Here is a 12,152-nt window from a genome sequence, read left to right as displayed (position 1 = left end):
CTCGAGTCTCCGAAGTCTTAACGAACAGGAGTATAACATGGCTGTACTTTTACGTCATCAGCCAAAAGGCGTTTTATCGCACCCACTGAGGAAAATGAAACTGACTGCGTCCTTTTAATTACGACCCTTAATAGTAATCCTCGTCCCACTCTGAAGACCTTATTCAGTTTTAAATTAAATACTAGCAAATTGTGTCCTCTTTCTATGTGACTGAAACGAGTTAGGAGTAGGACCCAAACACTGAATGAAATCATGGCACATTGAGTGCCTCCGCCTATCACAATAAACCCCGCCCTCACGAGGACACCACGCGGGGCAAGCAAGATGGATGCGCTTGTAACGCACGTTGAACCTTGGAATCGGGTGGAAGTTCCGAAACCCGCAATCCACTGCATAGTGACCGTGCCTTTGAGTGACGTCACAGGTACGACGAGCCAGACTAACAGACTGATAGTGCATGTCACGTGCAAGAGTACTGTGTACTTCGTAGGCTTTTAATTTTTTTAGGAATACTAAATATCAAAATTAAATGATCACTGGAAGTGACAGACCGCCACTTTTAACTTTTATTTGCTTGATGTGAAATGAGGGGACACGTTTGCGAGGCATGTGGCTGCAAACGTCCCTAGAATGACTAAGGTTAAAATATAGCCTGTATTGTGTCTTTGGATACCCATATTTAGGGTGACCAACTGTCATGGGTGCAAATTCAGGACAGTGAGTGTAAAAATTCATGACAAAGGGTTAAAATTCAGGACAGGGGGCAAAATTCAGTGTAATGTTCTGTTGTCCCCCAATAAAGACGCTGCAGCCTTGGTCTCGTTAACTATTTATTTATCTATAAATGTCCCTAAAGAGCGCCGAGCCTCTACTGCCCGTACCGGCTCTTCGCGCCAATGAAGCGTGATGCGCGCGCAGCCTAAAGTGGCCCTCGGCACGTCACGTTGGTTACGTGACGTGCATACACTAGAGCGCGCTACTACATATCTCCCCTTTTTTTCCAATGCAGCAACAATAACATTACAGTCCACTGTTCCTTTCATAGTCTCTGAACCTGGCTGGTTTGACCACCACTCTACCCCGGCGGGTCAGTCTTACCGGGGTGTTGGGGGTCTCACTTTCGCCTCTTCCTCTACTCACTGGCGCAGCCTCGCCTCCATCTCTCTCATTCAATCCTCCTCCAGCCATCTGCTCCTGATCACTCATTCCTGTCTCTTGTCTTTGTCGGTCTTCTCCGTTCCCCTCAGGTACTGTCTCTGGAGGTTCCTGCTCAGCTGTTTCGTTCCCTTCATCTTCGAAGTCTGTTACACCTTGGTCCCAATTTAGGTTCTTGTTGCATCTTGCCATGCGGTCCTGCGACCACACGTTCCCGTCGCTCAGCAAGGCTGCTCTGCCCAGAAATTCTTTCACCTGCATGGGCTTGCTATATTTACTTTCTCCTTTCCTCTGCATCGTGGCTAGCTTTACTCGTACCCATTCTCCTTTCTCTAGACCAGTGCTCTTCACATTCCTTCTGTTGTCGTAGTGCTTGGTGTAGACTGCTTGGGCCTTCTCAAGGTTGGATCGTACTACGGCTGGGGACCATTCACTCATTACTGTTTTCTCCTTCCACACTCTGTTGTCTTGGGTGAACGGCTCACGTCCTCTCAGTATCTGGAATGGGCTATATCCCGTGCTTGTGGGGGTAATCCTATATGCCCACACCATGTGCCAGATCTCTACTTCCTAGTCCTTGTTGTCAGATATGGCAGCTTGGATTGACCCCATCACCACCCTATTAAACCGTTCCACTAGGCCGTTCCCGGCGGGGTGGTATATGGATGTGTGTCTGGGTAGGATGCCATTCCTATGCATGAAGTTGTTCCACTTCTCCGACCTGAATTAGGGCCCATTGTCACTGAGAATCGTCTTTGGAATTCCTTCCCTCACAAATGTATCAGCCAGGAATTTGATGATAGTTTCTGCGTCCATGGTTTCTTCTATCTTCAATTCTGGCCACTTTGAGTACCTGTCCACCATGACGCAAACATACTTTTGGATTCCCCGTATGTCCAGAATCGGGCCCAGGATGTCCACAGACAATTCCTCCCATGGGTTCTTCGGAAGATCAAATTGTCCCAGTGCTGGACGGAGGGGCTTGAGGGCTTTGTCGGCCCCCTGGCATTGAGTGCAGTTTCTGACGTGTCTTTCAGCTCTAATGTCCATTCCCGGCCACCAGTAATCTTGTCTGGCCCTCAATCTCAGTTTGCATATTCCGAGGTGCCCCTCATGGAGTGTGTCCAAAAGCTTGTTGATGAGGTTCGTCGGAGGAATCACCTTCTCTCTCCTGTGCACAAATATTCCCCTGTCGTCCATTGACAGTTCTCTGATTTCGAAATATGGCTTGAGTTCTCCGCTGATCAGCCTCTTTTCGGGCCATCCTTGGGTGATATGCGCCTTTACTTCCTTCAGGGCGTGGTCCTCCTCGTACGCTTGTCTCCACTCTTGGAGGCTGACGGAAGTCTCTTGGTCTTCTGTAAGCGCCACCCATTCTTCTGTTCCTGCATTGTCCTCCTCACTCAGTTCCATGGCAGCCGCCCTGCTCAGATAGTCTGCCACTCTATTCTTGTTTCCTGGAATGTGCTCCACGTCGTACCTGAACTCTAGTAGTTTCAGTGACATCTTGGAGATCCGAGGCGTTGCGTCGGCATGCCCACTCGACGTTAGCACCTTCAGCAAGGGTTTGTGATCCGTTCTTAATTGGAACCGTGTGCCCCACAGGAACTGCCTGAATCTTGTTGTAGCCCACACCACTGCCAACATCTCCTTTTCTATCACACTGTACCTCTTCTCCGTGTCGGTCAGTGTGCGGGATGCGAAGCTTATGGTGTCCATTTGTCCATGTCCCCTGTCCTGCATGAGGACGGCACCCAGCCCTTTGTCGCTGGCGTCCGTGGTCAGCACTGTCCTTCCTTGGGGGTCGTAGCCTTGGAGTGGAATAGCCTCCGCTATTTCCTTCTTGACCACCTCAAATTCTCCTTGTGCCTCCTCTGACCAGTGTAATTCTGTGTTTTCTCGTGTCAGTTGCCTCATGTGATGAGTCTTTGAGGCGAAGTGTTGCACAAATTTGCTGTAATATTCTGCCATGCCGATAAAAGATCTGACTTCATCTTTGTTGGCAGGTGGAGGTGCCTCACATATCGCTTTCGCATTTTCAGCTTTTGAGGTCACTCCTCTCACTCCAATTTCGTGCCCCAGGTATGTCACCGATTCCATTCCTATCCGTCACTTGGACCATTCTGCCGTGAGGCCCTTCCCTTCCAGGATTTGTAACACCTTCTCTAGTTTTGCGTCGTGGTCTGGCTTATGTCGTCCTGGAAGTATTGGACTCCGATGGCCTTCTGGAAGAGTTGGTGCATTAACTTCTGAAAGACTGCTGCCGCCGAGGCCAGCCCGAACGGCATGCGGCGGAATTAATAACATCCGAATGGGGTAATGAACGATGTGAGGTGGCTGCTTTCCGGGTGCAGGGCAATTTGGTGGTAGGCGGAGGTCAAATCGATGGTGGAATACCATTTGATGCCCCTGGTGCTGGTCAGCATCTCCTCTATTCTGGGTAGGGGGAACCTTTCCACCACAATGTTCTTGTTTAGCTCCCGTAGGTCGACGCACAGCCTGACCTTGCCGCTGGGCTTCTTAACTACCACCAAGGGCGCCAGCCACTCGGCGCACGTGATGGGCTCGATGATCCCTTTCCTCTCCAGGTCCTGGAGTTCTTCCCGGACTGCTTCACGTACTGCCAGAGGGATATTCCTGGCCTTGTGCACCACTGGTACCGCATTGTCTTTCAGGATTATTTTGTGTGAGAATTTTTCTAATTTCCCCACCGTGCCTCCAAATACCTTGGGGAATGCATTCCTCCACCTGTCCAGGTCTGGCCAGGTTCCTGGTTCCGTCAGTAATATCTGTTCTTTGCCTCCTGGGTCCAACTTGATGCCTAGGTCGCCTTGGTCTAGCCATCCCAGGACCGAGGGGCCTTTCTCCGACACGTAGAGTTTGCAGTAGGCGGATCGGCCCCGGAACTCAAAGTTCAGCGGTTTGAAACCCGCCATTGGTATGCGGTCCCCGTTGTAAGTGACTGGGCGGATGTCTAGCTTTTCCAGTTCCGGCCCTAAGTGCGGTGCAAATTTCTCCTCCCATACCGCTCTCTGGACAATGGTGTATGGGGAGCCGGTGTCGGCCACCACGCTGATCGTGATGCCGCCTATAGTAATTTCCAGGATGGGTTTCATTGTTCTTTTGCCGTCGATGCTTAGGACTTGTCCATCTATGCCCAGTACCTGGTCGTATATACATAGCACTGTGACCATGTCCTCCTCCGTCGCTTCTTCCTGGTCGTCGTTGTCTTGGCCTACAAATCTTACCATGCCCTTGGAGGCCTTTTTTCTGCACACCTTCTCATAGTGTCCGATTATTCCACAGTACATGCATTTGGCGCGAAACGCCGGGCATTTTCTGTCGTGGGCTTCAAGTGACCAGCTTCTGCATCTGTAGCATGACCTCCTGTTGCTTCCCGCTTGCTTCCCCGGGGGACCCCCGTTGCTGTGCCACCTGGTATGTCCCTTGTCTGCTACCTTCTTATTCTGGTGATCTTTACGGGGCTCTTCGTCGCCCACTTTGTTTACCATGGTGCTGGACGCAGTCTCCTTCGTCGCATCCGCGCACCTCCTTGCCAATTCTGCCCTTTTGACAATGACCATCACGTCTTTTAGGGTGGTTTCTCCGCTGGCCCATAGTTTGTCTTGCACAGATGTGCATGTGGTGTGCATTACCACCTGGTCCTTGATGAACTCTTCCTCCCAATTGTCATACTTGCATGTGGCTGCGAGTCGTTTCAGTGCTGCCACATATTCTTCTATCGTCTCTCCCGGGCGCTACTTCCTTTGTTGGAAGTTGAATCTATCCACTGACACACACACCGCCGGTCTGAAATGTTCGTTGAGGTAGTCGATTGCATGTGCGTACACGTCGTCGTCCGTGCTTGCTCTCTGCTTTGGTACTAAGCTTTTGTAAACCCTCAGCCCTTCAGGGCCTAAGTTCAACAGCAGGATGCGTTTCTTTCTTGACGGTTTGAACACCTCTTCATTCTCGTCTTCTAAGACTCCTATGAAACTGTCTATATACTCTCTCCAGTCCTCCCACTTCATCAGTGGTTCTCCCGGCCTGGGCAGAAACTTCACCGGCGCCGTCGCATATCCTGTTTGCGCACTCATCTTTTCGCTCTTGACCGTGGGCTGTGTGCTTGCTTGGCCTCTGGGGCTCCCCGGCGTGCTGTCTTGTTCTTCCTTGTTTGTATGGTTCTGGGGACTACCTGCGTCGGCCCCCTCGCTCTTTAGTAGGGTATCCAGCTCGGTTCCCCTGGTTTAGTGGATGGTGGCCTGATTTGGCGCGCTTCTTGTGCTTCCTCCCCGGGGTCTGTCTCCTCCTGAGGTGGTTGTTCTACCCCCTTGGGTGCTTTTGGGCTCTGCCGCGCTCTTTAGGGTACCTGTGTGGTAGCCGTCGATCTTCTTGGCCCTCTGGTTTGCTGTGGTGCTGCTTAGCATTGAATCTCCTGCCACCGGTGTTTTGCTGTGTCCCTCGGCGTGATTTTCTTGCTGTGGGGGGTTGGGGATCTGCTATCCCACCCTCGTCGCCATTGTAATGTTCTGTTGTCCCCCAATAAAGACGCTGCAGCCTTGGTCTCGTTAACTATTTATTTATCTATAAATGTCCCTAAAGAGCGCCGAGCCTCTACTGCCCGTACCGGCTCTTCGCGCCAATGAAGCGCGATGCGCGCGCAGCCTAAAGTGGCCCTCGGCACGTCACGTTGGTTACGTGACGTGCATACACTAGAGCGCGCTACTACATTCAGGACAAAGTTTCGGGACAAAAGGTAGGTTTTACAGACACATCCAAGGAGGTCTATTTATTTATTTATTTAATGTTTAGTATAGCGCGAACATGACCCGTAGGTATCAGAGCGCTTTACATTCCGAGGTAGGTAAACAATTAACATAGCTAACCAGGTACACAATTGACACCACTAGTACGCAGTTTGAAAATGAGGAGATATGAGGTAGGTTCTAAACGGCACTATATCTATATATCTTAACATGGGCGCTATATGAGGTAGGTCAAGGATTAATGTATCGTGCACAGTACATAAGTAATCCCATTTATATCCTAACATATTCATAAATTTGCAAACCTATCCATTGTGTATCCTTCCAGCCATCATTTCACTCCTCCACCCCTCCATCCACACTTTCACTCATCCATTCACCCACCTTTTCACCCTATCCATCCGTACACTAATCCATCCACTCTTCTATCCAGCCATTTATCCTTTCACCCATCCAGCTATCCTTTCATTTACTCATCCAGGCACTCATCCTTCCACCCATTCACCTTTTCAGCCATCCACCCACCCTCCCTTTCTCTCTCCATTGACACTTTCACTTAGCCATCCATCCTTCCTTCCATCCACCCATCCTTCTTCTCATCCACTCATCCTTCTTCTCATCCACTCATGAATCCATCCATTGACCCTATCATTCATCCATCCTTTCACTCATCCATCCACCCATTCACCGATCATCCACCCTTTCACTCATCTATCCATCCTTTCGCTAACTATCCATCTATTCACCCTTTCAATCATCCATTCAGCAATCCATCCAACCATCCTTTCACTTACTCACTCGCCCACGTTTTCATAATAATTATGAGCTGAGCCTTTGGCTGCAGAGTTCCAGACAGAAGAGGCCCATCAAGAATGTCACCCTCCCTGTAGTTCCTAAAGCAAGGGGTGGGGTGGCGGAGGGTTCACTATGCCCCTGCACATAGGCAATCTGAAAAAGTGGAAGTCATGAGTCATGCATGATGCACAGTGCTAGGGCGTGAGGCAACTGCGACATGGTGTTGTTTCCAGGGCTTTAAGCGGAATGAAAAAAGGGCGAGGGTCTCTCAAAAGGGGGTGTTCGATGTAATTAAGAGCGGGGCTTAAAACACCCAAGCTAAAAATCTGTGTTTAGCATAGTGTGCCGCCAGACTGGTATTTTGTCTCTTCTGTCATTGTATCCAGATAAATAACAAGTAATGTTACACCTACAACTAGCCAGAACTATTGGCTTTGTCAATGGCTGTTAGATGCATAAAATAAAAATGCTGCAACCATGGCTTTGTTGAAAATAATATTTAAACTGTACTTTTCTAAAATGATGAGACTGAAAGAACTCTAGCCCGAGCCTCTTCTTTTCAACTTGTTTCACCAGCTTCTTTGAATGAACTGGATTCTGTAGCCACATTTGCGTGTTTGCACATTCCTATCATCTAACAAAATACACTGCCCTAGACAGAAGCAGGAGGAGGCCCACCATGCAGTAACACTTCAGACTGGCCCATTGTCATTCTGTATGTGGCAATCAGCCTCACACAGAATGACAATGGGGGGTGGGGCTGCTCTTGTGCTCCGAGGTGGAGTGCGAGGCGCCCCATCAGGGAGCAGAGACCTCTCACAGGGAACAGCTCTGTTCCCTGCAAGGCCAAAATTACGGACAAAAGGCTTCCGTAAAAAGGATCTTCATGGACAACGGACGTGAGGTCCAATTTACGGACGGTCCGTGAAATTTACGGACGGTTGGTCACCCTACCCATATTACATGGATGAGAGTGCAGAAATTAAACATTCAGTAATGAAAGTGCAATGTGAGAGATTTGTCAGCGCGCATATGTGTCTCAAATTCTATCCCATAGGGCTTGCCAACGTCTAGGACTGGGAACGGTGTTGTCCCAATACAAACTTTGTTGCTCTCAGAGTGGAGGCCTCACTAGTTCTATTTACATAGACACGCGTGGGTATGCCGAATCATTCTTTTAAGAATGACAGACAAGAATTGTCATTTCAAAGCTTTATATTAAGAAAGAATTGGCAGATTTCAATAAACATACCATAAGCAAGTCTAGCAGCAAAGCATACAAATCATAAGTACAAAGAACTCACTACAGTTTTAAGTGAAATCCAGCATTGATTCACTTTCTAAAGGTCCGGGAAAAGGGGCTTTTGTGTTACAGAAATCCACATACTTTTATAGGACTCTAGACAAAGACTTTCCTACATTCTGTAGGAATACATAGTTCTCAGCTTTTACACCAATTGGGAGCAACCTAGAAGAAACATTTTACCACAAAATGCATTCGAGGATTATCTCATGATAGTAATACATTGAGATTCAGTCATTCTCACAGCTTTAACTGAGCAGTCGAACAGATAAATTAATGAAACTCTGATGTGCATTCATGGCTGATCCCCCGATAGTGATGTGTTATTTAGTACTTTGAATGGGAAGGTTTATGGACTAAGAAGGATAAGTAGCCGCTAGCAGTGGAATTAAGGAAATTTGTTGAAACCCTACCTACGTCAGATTTGATACCTGATGATATGTAGGAGGGCACATGGGAAACCTTGCAAGGGTAACTCCAACAATGGCAGGTAGCCTTACAAAAACATTTTCAAACAAGTCGCATAACTTTAATAGATTGATTCAATAAGCTTATTAATCATCTACAAAGAAGGCAATATACCTTTTACTCCTAAGAGTGGAAAAAGTGGATTTCTTGTTCGAAAAGAAGAACTAGGTGGGTGAGAATTAAAAAAAGATCAATCTCTGATAACATCTAGGGAAGAATAACAGAAGCGGTGAAGTGTAAAAATCAGTAAGTCTTATGGAAAATTATAGGGGAGAATAGTGGTTTTCTCTAAACTAAGATGAATATTATCATCAGCATGTATTGGCGAAAATATATAACTTCCTAGTACCCTTGAGTATAGTTATATACTACCACATGGGCTGCTTGTGTTTCAGTTCCGACTCCATCCTCTGTGCAATATATAACTGAGTTGAGTTTGCAAAGGAGATCAATACCTAGGAGGTATAGAGGACTCCGTGCACTCTCAGAGTTGAGAAATCAACAGCTAGTAGTCCAAATGGGGGCAAAAAGTGGGTAGGGAAACCTGCATAAAGCATGTTTCCTCACACTGCTCCAATAGGAGCAGTGCAGCCCTAGGTGCCACGCCAGGTTCTCACTGAACTGGAATAGAAACAACTGACCACCGGTTTCGCCCAGGCTAAGGCTCTTCAGTCGGATGTAGTTTGTTCCCAGTGGCACAGTGAGCACGGGACTCACATCTGGGCATACTTGTTTGCACTTAGGGTGCCGCTCTGAAGTATACAAAAAAGTGATGGCTGGAATGCTTGAATTAATCTCAACCACTGGTAATTACTCAGGGCTGCCTCCCGGTCCATTGTTATTTTGCACACCATGCCACCTCACTTTGAACCCAGTCATATGCAAGCCAATCTTGACCCTGCTCCAGTAGGAGCAGTACAGCCGAACTGCCATGCCAGGTCCTTTTTGAACAGGCAGTAACACAAGCCACCCAAGAACGTTTTTCGCCCTAGTTACGATTACTCAGTTTGTTGTCGCTTGGTTCTAGTGGCACAGTGATCATGGGATCCACGTCTGGCCATTCCCTTAGTGTGATACACTGAAGTATACAAAATAGTGATGGCTGGAGTGCTTAAATTAATCTCTGCCACTGGCAATTACTCAGCGCTAATCTGAGGTGGAATGGTGGGCAAACAAACAATGGATTGGAATTCGGTCCAGAGCAACTAGCAGTGGCTGAGAATAATTCAGCCATTCTATTCATCACTTTTTTGTTTACTTCAGTGCGGCCCGCCACTCCCCCAGGCCCATAAATGCATCATGTACCAAGGCCTGAGTTTTTATGCAATGTGTGTAATACAGGAAATAAAAACAACTTTAAAGTCTACTCTTTAGTCATACTCTGGAAATAATATACATGTTCCTGTGCTTTTAACGACAGATTGGGAGGGGTGGGGAGCAACACAGAGTCCAAGGGTGGGTATTTGATGGGGGGAATCACAGACGAAAGAGCTAGAAAACCCATGCACTCTTCTATAGTGCTAAATGAAAAAGGTTGTTCTGTAACTTTCAATACTGGAGGGTACGAGTCAGCCATTCAAAATGATGGGACAGAGGCTATGCTCCAGAAAAGGGGCTAACACAAGAGGAAGGCAATTCACTATATAAGGCGTAAGTAAATGAGATTGACAATAAAATTAATTATTGAAAAGCAGTGGGCGGCTCCGTGTCCACTGTAAGATTTTGGTTTGGTTCGCGAGAGGCTTTCGGCTACAGGCCACTAAAAGCTGTGTGGTAGGCGAGACTTTAAAACGGTCTCCATTTCTGATTTTGTCAGCAGTTGTAATTCTCTGGAAGCAGTACATGATAAATATGCAAAACAGGTGATTTCCTTTGAAATGCAGATATTATTGGGACATAGCATGAAACCTGTCCTCAAGTGCAGATCCTTGGACAATAAACAAAACAAATGCCAGTGCTGCAAAGAAATGTTATATTAATGCTGAAAAGCAATGATTAAAACAATTGCCCTCAAGAAACTGCTATTTCTGTTTCAAATAAAAAATTCAAAAAATGTTTTATTTATTTTTGTTTCTTTTCTCTTTTCTTTGTGATTTGTTTTTTATATACAAGTCTGTATTCTACTAACAACGAAAAAACTTTTTCTTTGTTTTAAGAAAACCCCTTTTATACACTCCAACCCATTCACTCTCTAAGAACTCTCTATGATCAACATCCCTCAAACATACTGCGACAGAATCATTCTCCTATTTCCCTTGTCTTCACATCCATACATACACCATGGCACACTCCACTCATACGCTACCTACCCCGGTGTTGTTTTTAGAAACACTATTCTTAATTGGGATAAGACATCAACACATCAAAACAACATCGACCATCTATATACAAGGCCATCTGATCAATGTACTGTGTTAAAGAACTGTGGACCAACTTTTGAAAACACAGATTGGCCTACACAACAAAACAAACAACGGTCTACGCGTTTCGAATCACCCCTTGCACAAAGCACAATGAATTGAGTACTGACCATCTCATCAGTACTCTGGGGTGCCTTTTTGACTCAGGACTATCATCAGCCGACAGAGGGATCTTAAAGCCCTCTGTGCCAGCGCTAAGACTATCTGCCCGATTGCTTAGTTCTGTTAATTGCAGATGGAGGCCTCCTAGTGTTTTAGGACCCATTTCAGTTGAAATCTATGAAATGCACTAGCATCGCCTCTAGTTAGTTGCGGTCATGGGTTGCTTACAGTGAAACCATTCTTTAATACACTGATTTGAAGAAAAAAGCCAGGACTAGTAAAGTAGTTTCTATGAAGCTAGGTGGGGAAAACCGAACAGTGATCCATGCCGGTATGTGACTGAAGACGAGTAGTGTCCCGTCAGTAATTCAGGGGTGCTGGAGGCGTAGTGTTAGCAGAGGGTTCCATGTCCTTGGTGCACAATTTTGCCAGTCCTAGATACCTTGTTAAAAGATTGTTTGCCAGTGTGTTAATCCAGTTTGACTGTAACAGGACTATGACTCCCTGAATGCAATGATTTGTGAAGTGCAAATTTTAGGCTGGAAAAAGCTGGCCTGTTTAAATGGAGTCATCTGGTAGTCCAGCACTTCTTTGAATGGCAGCACCTGCGGCAAACAGATGAGCTGAGCGCTGGAATGGAAGTGTCTGCATATTTGTCGAGATAATGCTCCAGTAATATGGACACAATGAAGAATTTTGAACCGATCTACTCCACAGGGTGAAGGACTAGGACGAGCACTGCCTTTTCTTTCACGAAGCGTAGCTTGAAATCCGCTCCTCAGAAAATGAGTTGGGTTGAGCTATTGGTCGCAGATTCCCCCACTCTTGTCCTCAGCCTTTGAAGAGGCGGAGCATGGCAAGTGTCAAAAGAAACCAAGATCATTCATACTCCTCTAAGAAAGTCAGAAGGAGACATATGATTGATCAGCACTGGTAGGGCTACTGTCCCCTTTGGGTAAGATGGGAGCACAAGTGAGGCATGACTCCACATCCATAGGTGTAGGTTCTGTTAAATAGCTTTCACCTAGCCAGGTGTTTATTGAGCTCCCACAGAGAAACCTTGGATAGGATGGTCAACCGTTTCTATTTCTGTTGGATTCTCCTGTCTTTGAAATATCCATCGGTTATTCCGCAGTGAGTCAA

At 46.8% G+C, this 12,152-nt stretch overlaps 1 protein-coding gene across 2 annotated transcripts in view; it reads left to right on the top strand.

The window, feature by feature from the left end:
• Nucleotides 1-302: 302 nt before the first annotated feature.
• RMP64 (ribonuclease MRP subunit p64) overlaps nucleotides 303-12,152 on the top strand; it is a 110,590-nt gene continuing 98,740 nt past the window's right edge. For both annotated transcript variants that reach the window (XM_086947885.1, XM_086947884.1), the window contains exon 1: nucleotides 303-424. In XM_086947885.1, coding sequence (XP_086804011.1) covers nucleotides 325-424 — 100 coding nt within the window. In that variant the 5' untranslated portion in view covers nucleotides 303-324. The remainder of the gene's footprint in view (nucleotides 425-12,152) is intronic.

This window comes from Lissotriton vulgaris (assembly GCF_964263255.1).
Source record: "Lissotriton vulgaris chromosome 8 unlocalized genomic scaffold, aLisVul1.2 SUPER_8_unloc_1, whole genome shotgun sequence".
NCBI classification, from domain to species: Eukaryota; Metazoa; Chordata; class Amphibia; order Caudata; family Salamandridae; genus Lissotriton; species Lissotriton vulgaris.
Note: the sequence above shows the minus strand (reverse complement) of the source record. Positions and strands in the feature narration are given on the sequence as shown.